This window comes from Salvia splendens, chromosome 10 (assembly GCF_004379255.2).
Source record: "Salvia splendens isolate huo1 chromosome 10, SspV2, whole genome shotgun sequence".
NCBI classification, from domain to species: Eukaryota; Viridiplantae; Streptophyta; class Magnoliopsida; order Lamiales; family Lamiaceae; genus Salvia; species Salvia splendens.
In genome coordinates, this window is record NC_056041.1 from 10,269,831 (window position 1) to 10,289,367 (window position 19,537).

The 19,537-nt window shown below is 36.0% G+C and overlaps 3 protein-coding genes across 6 annotated transcripts; 2 read left to right on the forward strand and 1 right to left on the reverse strand.

Moving 5' to 3' along the window:
- The first annotated feature begins 3,107 nt into the window (after positions 1 to 3,107).
- Positions 3,108 to 6,337, forward strand: LOC121750546 (serine carboxypeptidase II-2-like). The gene is made up of 10 exons (XM_042145099.1): positions 3,108 to 3,450; positions 3,921 to 4,028; positions 4,246 to 4,341; positions 4,422 to 4,514; positions 4,668 to 4,753; positions 4,831 to 5,094; positions 5,178 to 5,305; positions 5,375 to 5,470; positions 5,825 to 5,930; positions 6,020 to 6,337. The coding sequence occupies exons 1-10, from the start codon at positions 3,192 to 3,194 to the stop codon at positions 6,179 to 6,181; spliced, it is 1,398 nt and encodes a 465-aa protein (XP_042001033.1). The 5' UTR covers positions 3,108 to 3,191; the 3' UTR covers positions 6,182 to 6,337.
- On the reverse strand, positions 6,314 to 8,146 carry LOC121750547. 2 transcript variants are annotated; one of them, XM_042145101.1, is made up of 3 exons: positions 7,866 to 8,146; positions 6,553 to 7,584; positions 6,314 to 6,480 (listed from the first exon to the last, which is right to left on the reverse strand). In XM_042145101.1, the coding sequence occupies exon 2, from the start codon at positions 7,465 to 7,467 to the stop codon at positions 6,586 to 6,588; it is 882 nt and encodes a 293-aa protein (XP_042001035.1). In that variant the 5' UTR covers positions 7,468 to 7,584; positions 7,866 to 8,146; the 3' UTR covers positions 6,314 to 6,480; positions 6,553 to 6,585. The 2 variants fall into 2 exon arrangements, with proteins under 2 accessions (XP_042001035.1, XP_042001034.1); XM_042145100.1 differs by having other exon boundaries at positions 6,553 to 7,684.
- Positions 8,147 to 16,818: 8,672 nt separating this feature from the next.
- Positions 16,819 to 19,470, forward strand: LOC121750747 (diphthine methyltransferase homolog). Of its 3 annotated transcripts, none has more exons than XM_042145350.1 (3): positions 16,819 to 16,965; positions 17,364 to 17,693; positions 18,623 to 19,470. In XM_042145350.1, exons 2-3 carry the CDS (start codon positions 17,372 to 17,374, stop codon positions 19,342 to 19,344), a joined length of 1,044 nt encoding a protein of 347 aa, XP_042001284.1. In that variant the 5' UTR covers positions 16,819 to 16,965; positions 17,364 to 17,371; the 3' UTR covers positions 19,345 to 19,470. The 3 variants fall into 3 exon arrangements, with proteins under 3 accessions (XP_042001284.1, XP_042001286.1, XP_042001285.1); XM_042145352.1 differs by lacking the exon at positions 16,819 to 16,965 and adding an exon at positions 17,120 to 17,149; XM_042145351.1 differs by lacking the exon at positions 16,819 to 16,965 and adding an exon at positions 17,161 to 17,286.
- The last annotated feature ends 67 nt before the right edge of the window (positions 19,471 to 19,537 follow it).

Here is a 19,537-nt window from a genome sequence, read left to right on the forward strand (position 1 = left end):
ATTAGCCCTCACCCGATTTACCCATAACTCGAGTAAGGTTGGCCCGAAACTTAACGGGCCGGCTCGATTGACATCCCTAGAAATAATAAAGAATACATAAGGAGAAATATAGGATATGACCCTTCAACAATTTTGGCCTACGGTGATGATATACTATACTAAAGATTGGATTTTTGTTATTTGGAACAAAAAAGATACAGTCACGTGTTCGAATTTGAGAGCCAGTTATAGTTATTGGCTCAATCTAACAATATGAATGTGTCAAATGAATAAGTAGTCTAGTTAGATTTTGTTGTGCTCAAAATGTATGATGTGGACCCTTCACAGCCTTCACATTTTACTACTCTCTTTGTCATAGAAAATGCAATTAACGGCTAGCGCATTAGAGCAGCGGCATGTCCGTCCATCCGTCCCGCTTGGCACGACACACCCCCTCCCACTGCCGCCGCCCTTCTCGCACAGCCGTTTCATAGCCGAGCCGGCCTCGTCCGCCCCGTTTCCACGCCCTCGGTTTTTAAGAGTATAATTTATATAAACTTCAAATATTTTGTACTAATGTAAAACAAAGTTTACGTGAACAGGAAATCGGTTTTTGACTTTTCAAAATATTCAAAATATTTTTTTAAGATTTGTTGTTGCTAGGACTTGAACACATGACCTCATATCTAAATACGCACTCCTTTACCACTCTACCACATAGTCATTTTAAAACATTATGAACATTAGTTATCCTTATACATTAAATCTGAAATTCTTTCCACCGAAACTAATAATTCATTTTAAATTTATATTCTTTTAAGAAATTGTTAATTATAATATATTTCTTATATTTTAATTATACTTTTACAATCACTAATATTTTACAATATAGGAGTTTATAATTATACATAGAGTTTAATACTAGTTTTTAATATTGTGTATTATAATTTATTATTGTATTTAAACTTAACGTCGTTAAATATTCTAATATACTAGTACAAGACTTGTTTTCTATAATAATACTATTAAATGTATAACACTATAATATTATTGATAAAATATTTAATTAAATTTTATTATTTACTACTAAATAAATAAATATATATAAACAGTATTCTCGTTCAACCAATGATTCGACTAGTGAACCGGTTGAACCAGTAACGACGCTGGTTCGCTTGCCGGTCCGATTTTTAAAACATTGATTATTAGAGCATCCACAACCGTGCTCTTGCTAGCGGCACGGTTGTGGGCCCGACCCCACTTTTTCTGCCTGCTCTCTGGCAAGAGCACAACACCCACAGCTGTGCTCTTCCACAAGGACGAGCACAATTAATTTAAAATTCAATTACACAAAAACATTTCCATAATACTAAAATTCATTAAAAAACCACAATAAACATTACAAATTACAAATAAAATAAAAAAGACATAATTAAAATCCTAAAAATTAAAAATTACATAATTAAAATCCTAAAAATTAAAAATTACATAATTAAAATACTAAAAATTAAAAATTACATAATTAAAATCCTAAAAATTAAAAATTACACAATTATTGGCTAATATTACCCGAGGAAGACTACGCATCCGGCGGCACCAACCCCAATTGTTTTTGGAGACCCAATATCATGGTCTCGTGCGTTTGAAGTTGCGTGGGGGTCATAGATGACCTATCAGCCATATTGAGTTGGGCCAAAAGGGCCCACAACGAGTTGTTCGGGGGTGGAGGTGGAACACAGGGTGCGGGTTCGGGAGCGGGGGCAGATGGAGTCGCGGTGCGACGGCGTTCGGCCGCCGCCTTCTTCCTTCCTTGCGGTCGGCGTCGGGAACCGCTTGGTCCGGCGTCGGGGCTACCCAAGTTAGCTTCGGCGAGTTGGCTAGCCACTTCTTCGCCGGCGTCGGATAGGGATGCCGACCGTGACCGTTTGGAGGAGCCGCTAGAGGAGGATGTTACGTCTCCCAGATACTTCGGGTGCGTCCTCGTTTCCTGCCAAACATTTAGGTACTTGAACGACTTACCGTTCATGGATTGGTAGGTGCTCAGCGCCGCAGTGATGATGTCGACCTCGCTCCGGCCGCTCCCGGCATTCCGCGACTCCTGGAGGAAATAGCCATTGAACTTGCCAATTTCGTCGTTGGCTCGGCCGATGCAGTTGCGCACCATACTCTCGTTGCGCTCGATCGTTCTCGGCGGCCGGTTTGCATTGTACCGCCGAGAGACGCGCCACCAAAAGTGATCGCCGGATTGGTTCGTGCCAACCACCGCATCTTTGGATATTTCCAAGTACGCCTTGAACAATCTATCCCTCTCCGCCGGTGAGTACGGTGTGCAGACACCGGCGCGAGATGGAGGAGTCGGAGTTTGGGAATGGACGGGAGGCCTAGGCTACGGTGTCCACCCGTATCGCCCATCGGAGCCACCTTGGTCTTCGACCGGGTATGGCCGGTAGCCACCCGGAAACGGTTGTGAACCGAACCATTCGGGGTTCCCACCGTGGGAGCCGCTTGGGTTATCGTCGTGACCGGACATAGTGGTGTTGTAGGGTGTGAGAGAATGAAGATGAAAATTGATATTAGAGATTGAAGATGAGAGAATGATGATGAGAATTGTGTAGTTTGATGTGAATTTTTGGGAGTAAAATTGAGGGTATTTATAGATGAAAGTGTGTATTTTTGGGGTAAAAAAAATTAAAAAGTGGGAAAAAACGGTTATAAACGGATATAATTTTTTTGGGAAGTGAATTTTTTTTTTATTTTTTTATCGGTTTTTTAATTAAAAACCGATTTTTTTAAAAAAAATAATTTAAACACAACGGCTATGCCGTTGACGAATGAGGGCGCGCCACGTCAGCTGCTCGCTGGCATGGCGCTACTTGATGCATCGAGCAGCGCCGGCGGGTGGCGTCCGTGCCAGCGGCGCGGACCGCCGTAGCGACGGACGCCACCGTTGTGGATGCTTAGGGTGCAATTACCCCTAAAAAGCTGGCGCGGACCGCCGTGGCGACGGACGCCACCGGTGTGGATGCTTAGGGTGCAATTACCCCTAAAAACTACATTTCCATACTACCAATATTGGATGATTTATCCAATAAAAAACAAAAAAGAAATAAAAACAAAACAGCGACATCACACCCCACTGCCCCTCATCTTTTATTGGAACTCTCAAACGAACACTTTCTTCCCCAATTCAATCGCAGGAGCATTCAATAAGGATGCCATTTTTGAGATGGGTTTTCCACGTTTTCGTCGTGATAGCTATTGTAAACCTCCAGTCTTTGAGCAGCTTCTCGTTTAATCAGCAGCAGTTGGACAGGGTGTTGAAGCTCCCTGGCCAGAATTTCAACGTGAGCTTTGCGCACTACGCTGGCTACATCACTGTCAATGAAGAAACTGGAAGGGAGCTTTTCTATTGGTTCTTTGAGGCCGAGGACGACCCTTCTTCCAAACCTCTCGTTCTCTGGCTCAATGGAGGTCGTTATGTAGCAATTTTCTCTTTACTGTGTGTAAATTGTGGGAAGCAAAATAGTGATTATGATGTTGTTGAGAAGAGAATGCGAATATATAATCGTGATATGCTTTTGCTACAGATTTTCATCTTCTTGATGTGGTTGTAAGTATGATCTTGCATTTTGAGTTCTATGTTGACTCTTGTTGGAGTTTTAGAGTTTCTTGCTAGTTTTTGATATTTAGGCCTAGGTAAATATGCAATTCTCTCTTCAGCTTGTGAATGTGTGTTTGTATAAATTGTTAGTATCATTTTGGTGGATGTAGTGATGATGTTGTTGAGGAGAGAATGGAAATGGGTGCGTGTGATCCATCATCTTCTTGATGTGATTATGTGACTTGCATGCATTTATGTTAAACTCGAAATTATGAATTTTGTGCTTTAATTTCCTGTTTAAATATTTATGTTAATGTTTTGAGTTGTATGTGATATTTAGGGCCTGGGTGTTCATCAATTGCCTATGGGCTGGCTGAGGAAATTGGGCCATTGCATATTGAGAAGGATGGGAAAACCCTTTATTTAAACCCTTATTCTTGGAATAAAGGTAGTTCTATATCATCATCTTCTAGTTTTTGTTTGGTTGTTTAAGCGAAAGCAGTCGAAGATTTTGTTTAGGCTGCATTTCGGAGGGCTTTGAAACTTTTTATACCCTAACTTTGAGTTTGAGATATGGCAAAATATTATGTCAAGTTATTCTTCACTTGGATTATGGATGTCCACCTAAAAACTGTTCATTTTCATGATGCTTTCGATCTTTGCAGTTGCAAATATATTGTTTGTGGACTCTCCTGTCGGAGTTGGTTTTTCGTATTCAAACACTTCCTCTGATTTATTGAGCAATGGTGATAAAAGAACTGGTACAGCTTCTTATATCTTCCATCACATCATATTCTGCATATTTGATGCAGCATCTTAATTGGAATCTCTGTTCTTGCAGCCGATGATAGCTTAATATTTATCGAGAAATGGTTAGAACGTTTTCCACAGTACAAAGGAAGAGAGTTGTATCTCACAGGAGAGAGCTATGCCGGTAGGTTAATCATTCTACACTTTCCTATATAGAGTCGAGGGAATAGCAAAGCAGAAATTTTCAAATGAGCATGAAATGTCAATATATGAATTCTTTATTTCTCTGTGCAATTTCTTACTGTATATTTCTATCGCTGTTACTTTATTGATCCAGGGCATTATGTTCCTCAACTAACTCATGCTATTGTGAAGCACAACAAGAAACACGGAGTAGAAACTATCAATCTCAAGGGTTTCATGGTATCCACCTCTTGATGTTTTAGAATGTTATGTGCTTGTGTGAAACCAATAACCCTGAAATAGGCCTCTGCGTTCAGGTTGGAAACGCTCTCACGGACGACTTTCATGACCATTTCGGGGTTTTTCAGTTCATGTGGTCCGTTGGCTTGATTTCAGATCAGACCTACAAGCAGCTGAATGTCAAATGTGACTACGAGTCGTTCGTGCACACCTCAGAGGAATGCGTGAAAGTCCTTATAATCGCTGATCAGGAAATTGGGGACATTGATATGTACAGCATCTATACTCCTCCCTGCACGGCTAATTTCAGCAGATTAAGCCATCTTCGGAGAAGCAATACTGTATGTGTTCACATCTTTTGCATTTTCCTCTAGTTTTTATCATATTTGGATTCTTAATTGTATTTATTTTCTTGAGGTTTTAGAAGGTTGGTCTTCTCAGAAAACCATATGATCCATGCACAGAGAAGCATTCGACTCAATACTTCAATCTCCCTGAGGTTCAAGACGCTCTTCATGTTCGTAGCAGAAACTCCCCTTGGGAGACTTGCAGGTTTATGATCTATGCAAACTACTAGATTTTCCTTTTGATTCATTAAAGACAGATATATTGTAATTGCAGTGACTTTGTGAGTGAGAACTGGCAGGATTCGTCTCAATCGGTTTTGGATGTCTACGCTGAGCTCTTGAATACGGGACTTCGTATCTGGATGTTCAGGTTTTTCTACATAATTCTGGAAATCTATTAGAACAGAATACCTAACATGCACAAAGAGAACTATTTTGCTCCTGAATCTCCATATTTATGTGAAATAGAACAAATATCAGAGTATGAATTCATCAAATAGAATATAGCTTTGTTTATGTATAGCTGTGTTCAATACCCAGAAACATATAGCATCATAGCTTGATTATAACTTTGTTCATCACCAGCCAGATCAGAACTTTGTTAAAAATTGGCTCCATTCTTTGGCCTAATCTTCCATTTCAATATATTTGTGTATCAGTTACAACATGCCTTTCCATTTTTTCAAAATGAGTAATTCTAATACAATGTTCCACACCTGGACAGTGGTGACACGGATGCTGTGATTCCGGTGACTTCCACCCGTTATAACATAGATGCTATGAAGCTTCGGACAGTTAGGCCGTGGCGCGCTTGGTATGATGATGGCCAGGTCAGCTTTCTATCTTCACCTCACCCCCCCCCCCTCTGATTCTGATCAGTCAGTGATCAACTTGAATATTCGGTGTGTTTGGCAAACAGGTAGGCGGATGGACAGAAGAATACGAGGGGCTGACATATGTGACAGTGAGAGGAGCCGGCCATGAAGTTCCCCTGCATAAGCCGAAGCAAGCTCTGACACTATTCAAGTCGTTCCTATCGGGGAAGACCATGCCGGAGATGGAGCTGGTGAGCGATATGTAGTTGGGACGTGCCTCCCTCGTTGAGTATAATGCTAATAATTCTAGTGAATCTTGAGTAAACTTTCCAGTTGTATGCCTTTTCTCCATATGATCTGCACTATCAAATCACTTATGCTTGCTTGATCACAAGATATTGAGAGAGAAGACATTCTTGTTATATGTATACATTATGTACAAAAGAACTATGCAGCTGCAACCAAAATCCACATCACAACCCACAAAAATCTAAAATCAACGCTTCAATGAAATCAGCAGATCTCAACTTCCATCACAAGGTCAGAGCCAAAAGAAGAGCATTTCCTGCAACATTATACACGATTTATTTACTCAGAGCTTCAATGGAGACAGAGAGGGGGGGGGGGGGGAGAGTACCTCTGCTAGAAGTCTTCTTCTTTCTTCTTCTTCTTAGGATGCCTTCTTCGCCTTCAAACTCCTGATTTCATCATGCAACAAATTCACCTTTTCAGATATCTCATTCAACAAGTTCAGTGCTTCTCTGTTAGTGCTACATTTTACTGGTCTGTCATCTTCAACAATCTCTGATCTCATATCAACTTTACTCAGCATCCTATTAAACTGAGCAGTGCTTGTTTCTGGCGGTGCAACAACCAAACGACACTCAACATCACTCGCTTGGCTCGACTGCAACATCATATTGAGCCACTTGGGCTCGTCTCTAGCACACAACTTCACAACCTCTGGCAAAACGACATTTTCTCTTTCAAAATTCTTGATTTCATCCTTCTCCATCGGTTCACACCTCCCTTCAGCTTGTGGAACTTCAAACACGTCATGAGTGCTCGTTGAACAAGAATTATCAGTAGCAGCTACACAATATAAACTCTTATCCTTACCATTTCCATCCATCATCTTGTTTGGTTGACACAAACTGCCCTCATTCGTCGTAGAATCACACAAACTCGCTCTACTCACACGAGAAGACACGGACGAAGAGGGAGACCGTGTCTCACTCCTCCCTCCCGCAATCTCCTTCACCCTCTCATTCAACCTCCTAATCTTCACCCAATAGCTATCGATCTTTTTCCCCGAATCCACATACATTTCCTCAACCGCCTTCCCCCTACATGGCATGCGGCTCGTCTCCCCATTGAAGCCGTGATCAACATAACCAATCCTCAACAACTTATACCTACAGGCCTGCACTTGATAGTCCAATGCAGCCACCTCCATTTCCTTCTGATAAACTGCATCTTCAACCATGGCTAGAGATTCCTCAGCGTGCCATATCTTCTCCTCCGCAAGCCTCTTGTAATGCTCGGCCTCCATCTTCACCGCCGCCTTCTCCCCCTGAAGCCGCAGGATCACAGCCAGCGCCTCGCTGGCAGCGCAGGCAGAGGCCTCCCTCTCTGCATCCAACTCATTGTAGAGCTTCTGCAGAAGCTCCTGCTGATCACACAGTGCATCTTTTAGAGCAGAAATCTCAGACAAAGCATCATCATCATTATCATCACCCATCGGATTCCCACACATGAAACACTATAATCTGAGAATCAATGCAGAATTTTCAACAATTAATTCAAGAATTAAAATTTCATGGAAATTTATCTATATTAGCCCATTTTCTTCACGATTGAGACGAGCCCATATTCAAGAAACTCAAAATATTTGCATCATCTCTATCAATGGCATTTATTTTTGAAACAAACCAAAAAAATAATTCTTACCTAAAGCAAATGAACTGAATTGTGAGGATGGTTTAGAACATAGTTTGGGCCTGAACAGGAAACAAGCCAGCCCAAATCCTCTTTTCTTGAAGAAGAAAAAGAAGAAGAAAATTTGCAGTTTTGGTCAGAAATAGTAGTAATTACAAAGTTATACGCCAATGCCGTATGAAATGCGTGTGTGAAGAGTGAAAAATAAATAGAAAGCAACAAGATTATCAAATTAGTATTTCCATTTTCCAGTATAATGCTGTAGAAGAAAAAGGGCTCGGAAAGAATGGGGAAAAAATGGTAACTGTAACTTGGAAGAAAACGCGAGGCTTCTTGTAACGGTTTATTAATCTGTCTTTATACAACAAGAAGTCTGTTTTTCCAGTTTCATCTCTATTTCTGTTTTCCATACTAATTTTCTTTTGTTTCTCAACATTTTGATACATTTAAGAAGAATTATCCCGGTTTATTACTCGAATTAAATTTTGCAACACAAGTAATGAGATATTTCCATTACATGAATTGGATTGGTGAAATCTGATATAAATATATTTTGCTGTTTGTCTAATAAAATCACAATCTATAGAGTTTGATTGTTTGACTGATTTGGCTTTAATTATTTGACTGATTTATTGCGATTTTAAGCCTGCATAAAAAGGACAATTCTTTGATGCATTTTCTGAATCATGTAACAAGCCTGCTGCCTGCCTAAAAAAGGACAATTCATAATTCAAATTATTCTATTCATTTCTTGAATGGTTTTTTAAAAATCTTTTATTGTAAACTAAGTATTCTGTAAAAATAAATAGGAATAGTTTTAGTAAGATACTAACTCAACCTCAATTTGTTCGGCCAACTAATTAAGTATAAATATATATAGGGTTGTGATCCATTGAGATTTTTTTAGTCTAATTGAGAATTGAGATGCATTATCAGCCACACATTTTATTAAATGAGTGGTCCAGAATTTGTCACATGAAAAATATTTTTAAATTAATTAATTATGAAAGGGTAGAATGGTAATTTACAATTAATTTTTAATTTTATTCAATGATTTTTTTAATTTTTTTTATTTTTAAATTTTAATATGTACCATCCATGTCAATTACATATATAATCCATGTCAACTAGATACAATGTCAATTATATGTAAAATGTTGTTATTGACATAATTCATATGTAAAATGTTGCTATTGACATTAATTATATGTAAAACGTTGTTGTTGATATTAATTATATAGGTCGTTGACATGAAAATGTTTATTCTTGACATGAATTATATTGCTTGTTGACATAATAACGTTTGTTGTTGACATGAATTATATAGGTCGTTGACATAAATTTTATGAAAAATGTTGTTGACATAAATTATATGTAAAACATTGTTGTTGGCATGAATTATGTGTAAAACGTTGTTGTTGACATAAATAATATAGGTCGTTGACATGAAAATATTTGTTTTTGACATTAATTATTTGTAAATTATTTTTGTTGACATAATAGTTGGCATAAATAACGTTTGTTGTTGACATCGTAGTTGACATAAATAGCGTTTGTTGTTGACATTGTAGTTGACATAAATAACGTTTGTTGTTGATATCGTAGTTGACATAATGTCTCCGTAGTTGACATCGCGCGAAAATGACAATTATGCCCCCTAATTGACATAATGTCGACATCGCGCGAAAATTGTGAATGAGTGGCTGAAAATGCATCTAAGTTCTCAATTATGCCCAAAAATCTCAATCTAACAAGACCATATATATATATATATATATATATATATATATAGGGATGTATTCATATTAGCAAGTTGAAAATGGTTAAAAAAGAAAACTAATCACATCCATTGATTAGGGTCGATCTTATGGTTGATATGGAGCCACTTGGAATTGTATAAATTAATAAAAAAAAATTAAAAAGGGCAGAAAAGGAAGATTACATATTGGACGTTATTTTCATCCCTAAATAAACGCCTATTATATTAAATTAATTATTGGAAGTTATTTTCATTCACTAAATAAACGCATATTATATTAAATTAATCATCAACTCCTTAATCCACGATTCTTATATTTGATATGTTCCTTGACTATTAAATATTATCTAAAAATGAACATATTTATACTATGTTACAATTATGTTCTCTTACTAGAATATTAATTCGATTTGTTTTTGATGTACATTGAATAAGTGAGTAATGTACTTATATAATGTTACTAAGTTGGCACTACACTCTAACCCCATGAATTATTAAACCCTTGGAGAATAAATTAAACTTTCGTTCCCCTTGAGGTTTGGTAATCCATAGGGCTAAGGTATATAGTACCACCATATGCATTGAATTTCATTTTTTATGCATATTTGGGATTTCATACAGTAAATAATGTACGAAAATTGGTCTTTAATGTAAATGCATCATATTAAATGATGTACTTATGTAAGGATTTAATGTTTGGTGGGAGTTGAATCCATACTCTTTGGGTTTAGCGATCCATGAGGCTAGGTTGAAGTAACCACTCACAAAATGAAATCATCACCAAGGGTAGGGAGTTTGAATCATTCCCCTAGGGGTTTAGCAATCCATAGGGTTGGGGTATAGTACCACCACATGAATTGAATTTCGTTTTTTATGTGTATTTAGGATTTTATACTGTAAATAATGTAGGGAAATTGGCGTTAATGTACATGCATCATACTAAATGATGTACCTATGGCAGGATTTAATGTTTAGTGGGATTTGAATCCATACCATTTGGGTTTAGCAATTCATGGGCTAGGTTGTAGTACCCACTCACAAAATGAAACAATCACCAAGGGTAGGGAGTTTGAATCACTCCCCTAGGGTTTAGCAATCCATGGGGCTATGGTATAGTACCACCACATGCATAAAATTTCGCTTTCTAATGTGTGTTTTGGATTTTATACAGGAAATAATGTACGAATATAGTCTCATAATGTATATGCCTAACAGTGAATAATGTACGAATGTAGTAGTTTAATGTATATTTTTCTCGTCAATTTGGTTTCAGTCATTTTGGTAATGTATATATTTATAGTTTTAATGTACAGTACATTAGTAACAAATAATGTAACAATTAACCTGAATAATGTACCTAATAAGTGTAAGACTACTACACAAAACAATAAATAATTGAATACTACAAGAACGACTCTAGCTCCTTGCCCTTAGTGAATGTTGTGCTACTGGGTTGGTACTACACCCTAACCCCATGGACTATTAAACCCTTATGGAATGGATATAACTTCTGCCCCTCATCAAACAACTATTATAGTCTACATTAAAATACAATTTTCGCACATTATACTCTACAACACAATAATAATGTAGCACATATTTAAACATCTTTAAAGCTTGTCGTTGAGTTAATGCAATGGGCATATCATCGTCAAATTCATCATTGAATAGATTCTTGCACTCGTTGAACATATTCATAAACACATACAATGTAGTATCAGATAATGTACATCCATGGCTAAATAATGTAATAGAACATGATGTACAATCTAGCTACATGATGTAACAGAACATGATGCATAAAATTAACATCAATTGATGTACTAATCTATCTAAATGATGTAACAGTAAATGATGTTTTAAAGTCATATACAATTATGCACATATAATGTAGCATTGTTTCCTACTGAAATAATGTACAAATACAACCCATAAATGTAGCTTTTTAATCAAAACACTGTCATGATGTACAAATAAGTTACCATGATGTAGTAACCAATGATGTGCAGATACAACCCCTAAATGTACAGTGGTAGTAGGAATAAATTAACAGATTTGGTTTACAATAATGTATATTTATCAAAGAATAATGCAGTAATCAATGATGTACAAATAAGTTACCATGATGTAGCATGAAAATATATCATATAATCTGAAGCTATTGATATGAAATACATGTTCTTCATGACGGAATCGACTGCAATTTGAAACAAAATTTTCATTTTTGGCCTTACCTATCACACCGCCGTTAGAGGTTACCTCCGATTTCTGTTTGAAAACTGACAATTAATGTAAACTTGGGGGTGTTGGATAGTCAACCAATTTGCCGTCGTCTACACAGTCAGAAGCGTCTCCAGAAGAGAGAAGGAAAAACTGATGTGGAATGGTGCGGCAGTTAGGGTTTTTGGTGAGTGACGATTAATGAGGGAAGAGAGAAGTTGGAAGTAAGGGTGAGAGAGAGAGAGTGGAAGGGAATTGGATCTTCACTGATACTAATTTCCAAAAATCTCGTGAATGCTGTTTAATAAAAATGAACCGCCTAATGTATTGATTCCAAAACTGCCCTTTAATGTACGAAACTAGTACCATAATTTACCGACTGACAATTAATCAAAGCTATCAGATTAATAGATCCAAGGGATTATATTAGTCCTATGTTTTATACTAGGGGGTGATAAGGAGGGTAATGCACCCATATATATATATATATATATATATATATATATATATATATAGCGTTAAAATGACAATACCTCTTAAAGTAACACAATACCACCATTCCTAGCCAATCATTTGTACACGTGGACGATTAATCAGCTGCCATGTGACAATCATAAAAAATGCTTAAGGGTAAATTTTTTCGGCCAGCAATATCCAATATGCTAGACAACAATCTATAGATTGTTGTCTAGCATTTATACTATTGCTGTGTAGCGTTTATAATATTGCTGGATACGTGGTGTGTGTCACTTTAAGAGGTATTGTTATTTTAACACAAACCTATATATATATATATATATATATATATATATATATATATATATATATATATATATAGGGTTTTGATCTATGCAAAACTAGATTTAAATACAGAAACGCAGAACAATATCATAATTAGGTAATTTTTAGGTCATAATTAGGTAATTTTTAGGTCATGCTAACAAAGCATGACCTAAAACGATCTTAGCATGACATTAAACCCAAATATTATAATATGACCTAAAATTGCTTAATTATGACCTTCCGTGTTTTTGGTTAATTATTGACCATTAGATCATCTAATCCTAGGGGCAAGATTTGGTCTGCATTTCTGGATTTAAACACATACTTATTTTGATCATCTCCCTATATATATATATATATATATATATATATATATATATATATATATATATATATGCATTTATAATATTGCTGGATACGTGGTGTGTGTCACTTTAAGAGGTATTGTTATTTTAACACAAACCTATATATATGTATATATATATATTATTTATGAGATATAAATAAATCTTTTTAAAGTTTATTTATTTTCCTACGTCTAATTTCAGAATCCCAAATCACGTTGCTGGAGGCAACATCGTGGCAAGTAAATGGAGTACTCTTTTCAGTAATCTACACAAATATTTCTCCTATGGGATAAAAGATTTTTGCTAACCACTACTGATTTTGCTGTTTATTTCATGTTATTAATTTTCACATTTGTTTGGTAAATTAAATAAGCCAATGTATCGTAAATCGTTGCACGATGTATATAAATGTTTACATTAATCGAGTATAGATATTAATACTCGGTCACAAATTGTGTACAAAGGCTACAATTGTATAGCACTCCGTACTAGTATTTAAACTACTACTACTACTACTATATATGTAAAGATTATTTGCTATCATTAGAGTAATTATTAAACGTGTGTTATGCAGCGTATGCATAAAGAAAGACACTGAATATTATAGAAATATATTTTAATCAATGTGACACCACCATGAAATTTTTTTAAAAAGGGACTTTTTGAGGCCTCCATGGGGCTTATAGGAGCCGAATTTCGTGCAAAACTTTGATATGATTATGCTTTGAATTTGACATTATAGTGCATTCTACTTTGTAGCCAGCGATTTTTATTGTTATTATTTTTTATACACTAATTAAAAGAAGTAATGATTGATTGAATAAAGGGACCCTTATTTAAATTAATCCAATTAGAGAAAGTGTAATATTATTTAGAAGTGGTTATTCCAACGTGTAATTATTTATTAGTAAAACCGAACAAATCTATATTGATAAGTACTATATTAATTGATAGTATCATGAAAATATATAAAACCGTCTCGGAATATCTAATCACAGTGAAGCACATTAAAATTAAAGTCATGTCAATTTTGTTAATATAAATAGATGCAAAATTATGAATGGTGGAGTACTCTTTTAGGGTGAAAAGTATATCTTAATCCAAACAAAAGGACAGCTTCTCTTATAGTAGTATTATTTACTATATTTCTTATTTCAGCTTTTATTTTTATTATGATACAATATGATTTAGAAGAAAAGGATATTGCATCGACACTGAAATCTTGACTACAAAGTAATATGTATATTGAAAAAAATTGTGGTATATGAAAACAACTTACCAAAACTTACAAATTCGGGGAAGCTATCGCTTTTTACGATAAATTAAATGAAAAATAAAACAAGCATAACTAACAATCAAAAGTTCTAATAATACAATATCCTTTGTATATAACCGATTTAAAAAATATTTAAAAAAATTGATTAGGGTTTATTACAATATCTCAGCAATTTTTAGTTATAGCCTGACTTTTTTTTTTAAATGGTTCAATTATAACCTAATCTATGATAGTTTTATAACAAGATCCATTCAATTTATGCATGGATTTCGCCGACCATGTTAAGATAGAGATTTTGAGATACTACTTTATAATTTTGATTGTACATCGAAGGCAAATTTTGGCGGAGACGTTACAATTTTATCTTTATTTAGTAAAAATTCTTATTCATTACTTGACCAAAACCGTCTTCGTATTCCTGACAAAGACCATGCATCAATCAAATAAATCTTGTTATAAAACTAGCGCAAACTTGAGAAATATTATTGTTAAAGTGAAATTCGCTCAAAATTCAAGCTATAATTGATCATATCTTATAATACAAAACAAATACACAAATAAAAAGCCCTCAACTCTAATATATTTACCACCTCCAACAGTGTTTTATCCACAATAAGAGACGGGCCATGGTGATTTCCTGGGCCTATAACTCAAGTAGAATTATATATAGAGGGAACATCTTTTTTAGTACATTAACTATTCCAAATGAGCAAATTTGGTCCGTAATATTTCATAGTATCTTTTGAGGTCCATCAACTATAAGTTAATATCAATTCAACTACTTTTTGTCTATTTTCAATATTTTCATGACCAAAGTGCTCTTAAGGCCATAATGACAATTCAATCTATTTACTACTCCACGAGACTCTCCCAATCCCATTGATCCATTTGGATCCCAATTATAGTGTTACTACTCCCTCCGTTTTTTAAAAATAACAATTATTTTCATTTTGGGTTGTTCCTTAAAAATACAAACATTAAAATCTTTTTATTTTAGGACATGGACCCCACAATCCATTAACTCTATTTTCACTACTTTTTCTTTTCCTCTCTCTTACTTTACTCATTTTTCTAGTCATCTCTCTTACTTTACCAATTTTTCTCACTTATTTTATCAATTGTGCATTAAAACTCATATAATTTCAAATGTTTCTATTTTTTTTTATTATGGAGAGAGTATTTTGTGTAGCATAGTCAGGAGGGAAAACTCGAAATTAATTTTAGTCTATACAAGTACAATATTGCATAAAATTGACACATGGTACATAATTAAGCTAGTATTCTTTGTTACGTTGATTTGGGTTATTTGGCATTCTGTATTATCGTAAGTCTGGTCCAATAAATTAAAGAAGAATATGTACATTGAATTAATGCGGTAATAATTTTATTAAGGACACTAAAGCAAGTTTTTTTTTTTTGAGTTGAATCATCAAGTCACATATATACCAACTTTAATTTATACAACTACCTTACAATTGTGGTCTTATAAATACCACACCTACTAGCATTTAGAAATCAAATGATCAAAATATATTTAATTTATTCCAACTACACATCAACTGCATATCTTTTTCTAGGCTCTCGATTTTTGTTTGACAGATAAAAATTATTTAAAAAATTGTAATTTGCTTCATGTCGAGGAAGAACCATAAATATTTACAAGAATAAACACACTTAAAGTTTTATTTTTATTTTTTAAAATGAAAAAATCGTATACGTCAATGCTATTAGTATAGATATATCCAAAACAGTTTCTTTAGCCCAATTAGTTTGATACTGAATTGGCCCATTCAAATGTACATTGGGCCCGTAGGTTCAGCCCAGTTGGAGACAATTTTTTCTAGAACTGAATAAAATATATCTCAAATAAATTATTTACAAAAAAAAACTAATTCCACCATAATTCTGCAATTAACTAATCTTTGGACACGAAGAATTCAGGTTTCGGCGGTAAGCATTTTGCAAGGAGAAATTTCGGAATATGGGTTTAAATTCACTGACCTTTCGAGATAAGGGATTCAATTCGCTTACCTTTCGAAATATGGGTCCGATACATGCGAATTTTTCGGAATAAGGGTTTTACACCTTTTTATATTTATTCTCTTCATTTTTCTTATTATTTCTCCCACTTCGCCGCCGCCTCAAGAACATACATGTTGCAACTCTGAAGCACTACACCACAAAATTAATAAAGTGGGGGACAACTTGTTGATGAAGATCTTGAGTAATTAAGATTCCTAGACGCTCCCTCAATCTCACTTATTACTATAATTTCCAAATACAAGAAAATAATTAAATGAATGAAAGTAATAAATAAACCTGAGTATCAAGATCAGAAGAGAAATCGTCGGAGGAGATTGGGGAAGAGGTAAGCAAAGTGTTGAAGGAAAGAGAGGCATTGAGATCACGGTTCCTCTCCAGCCCAACTTTCACGTTCAGCGGCTGCAGCCCCAGCGGCCACCCTTCTTCCTGCTCAACACACACACACGCGCGCTCATAATTAAATTATCTATAATGCGAAAATACACACACACTCACACACAGAGAATGAGTATAAAACCTGTTGTTGAGGTTGAGCCATTGGTGGATTGAAGTGTAGAAGAGTTAGGGTTTTAATTTAAGGAGGAAGAGAGACGACGCATTTGAGATGCGGAGCAGAAGCTGCTGTTGGGAATTATGAAGTGGAGGCGGAGGCGGAGGCGGCTTGCGCTAATCGTTTGGAGGGAGGTAAAATAAATTTTTGAGAGATGAGTTAAAGGATAGTTTAGTAAATCTATAATTATTAGAAGGAAAATAATAAAAAAAATGAAGAGAATAAATATAAAAAGGTGTAAAACCCTTATTCCGAAAAATTGAATGTCTCGGACCCATATTTCGAAAGGTACACGAATTGAATCCCTTATCTCGAAAGGTCAGCGAATTTAAACCCATATTCCGAAATTTCTCGTTTGGGAGAATTAACTTCGAAACATTTTTTTTTCCCTGAGATTACATTCATGCGATTAGGAAGTTAGAAGCTTAGGGATATAGAGGCGAGCATGTGATTAAGTAAGTTATTCTGAGTAAGCATGCAACATGTTCGACGAAATGCGTGAGTGGGCTGGACTTGTTTGATTCGTGTTCAGGTACATCGATGGAGGTGGGGCATTGCTTCTTAGATGGGAGCGTAGATGCTGTGGAGTTTTGTGGCCATGAGTCGTACCACAACGTGCTTGCAGCCTCAACTTACGTACTTCAAGAGGGTGATCAGCCCACTAGATCAGGGAGCATAACGCTCTTCGATGTAGATGCTGAGTCAGGCCGTTTTCAGTTGATACAGAAACTTGAAACAGCTGGGATTTTCGATATCAAATGGAGCCCGGGGCTCCTACCTTTGCTTGCGCAAGCTGATGCTGATGGTTGTGTAAAGCTCTATAGCCTGCCTTGCTCTGGTTCAGAAACTGCTGAATTGGATAGTAAGTTTTTTTTTTTTCAAATTTTGCTTTATATTCTTCTTCTGGTTCAAGGCAATTTGTGGTGTGGTATGCTTATCAGCCTCAGGTGCTTCGAAATTGAGCTTCACTTCTTCCTAAAATGGTAGATTGTAATACTGGATCTTGCATCTTGATTTTGTTTACTTAATGACTTGTTCGTATCACTTTTCTGGGAGTTGTTTTCTCTGTCAATTTTGTTACTTGTGTTCTTGTTATGATTGTTTATAAGCAAGTTCTTCTATTCATGCTTAGTTAAGTTGTTAAATGCACTTGCTTTGCAAGTGCGTCATACTTTCAAGAAAAATACTTTCTGAGTCAATCAGGCATTGTTCTAGCTAGTAATAGCAGAGTCTGATTTAAATGTTCGATGCTGCTCAATCAAAATTCATTCTGGGTTAAAGATTTTGCCAGTTCTTTTTATGGCAATTTAAGAGTAAAAGCATAATATGACTGAGATCTTGGAATCTATGAAAGATCACTAATTTTATTTATTACTCTCAATGTTAAGTTGAAGGGTGGAAATTAGTGCCTTATCATATCAATTTTTGCTTGTACAATGTAGGAAATAATCGCTGTGTAATAATATGTATGTCATATTGTCATGTATTCCAGTGATATGATACATAACTGTAGACTTCCCAATTGTCTATTGTGGAAGTTTCAAGAAGCTCCGAGCATTATGACCTTTGCTTCCATCGAGCATCAAACAGCAACAAAACTATATAAGTTGTAAAAGAGAATGCGCATTGTAGTGGAAATGAGACTTTCTCATAGTTTAACTGAATATCGGCTGGTTGTACTTATAGATAGTGTCACATAATCGCAACAATTCTTTTTCCATGGTCTCTTCGTTCTTTATCTTCCATCATGATCATGTGTGCTCCAAGTTAATGATCTTCTGCTTAATACAGGTAGTTGCTTAACTGAAGTCCAGGGGAAATGCATCAGCTCCTCCATGTGCTTGTGCATAGACTGGAATTCGCCTGCCACATCCGTGGCAGTCGGCCTCTCTGATGGGTCAGTTTCCGTAGTCTCAATAGATGAGTCGCAGCTAAACATTCAGCAAGAATGGAAAGCACATGACTTTGAGCTTTGGGCTGCCTCATTTGACATCCAGCAGCCGATGCTATTATACACAGGTTCAGATGACTGCAAGTTCAGCTGCTGGGACCTACGCGAGGACCCTTCTCAGTTGGTTTTCCAGAACACAAAAGCTCACAAAATGGGAGTGTGCTGCATAGCAAAGAGCCCTCACGGCCCCAACGTTCTGCTCACTGGTAGCTATGACGAGCACCTGAGAATATGGGACACCAGATTAACTTCAAGACCGGTGAGTGAATCTTCGATATGTCTAGGTGGAGGAGTTTGGAGGGTGAAGCACCACCCACATATACCAGGGCTGGTGTTAACAGCTTGTATGCACAACGGTTTTGCACTTGTTAAATTTCAAGCGGATCAAGTCGAGGTGATTGAGACGTATACGAAGCATGACTCACTTGCATATGGAGCTGACTGGCAAAGAGGAAATGCATTAGTGTCTGGAAAGAAGAAGAGGTCTGCAATTGCTACATGCTCGTTTTATGATCGGCTGCTTCGTGTCTGGACACCACAAAGCGATGATGTATTTGAATGATTTTAAGGTCTTTTTTACCTGATAATGCAAACTTATATTTGTGTAACATACTATACCAATAACATTTCTTAGTACCTCTTTGGACATTTGTCTCAATACATTTATTTCATTTGTTTCGGACCTCAATACACATGATTTTGTGTTATCGGAAAATTTTGGACTGTGCTACAAATTGAAAATCGGTAGGACTACT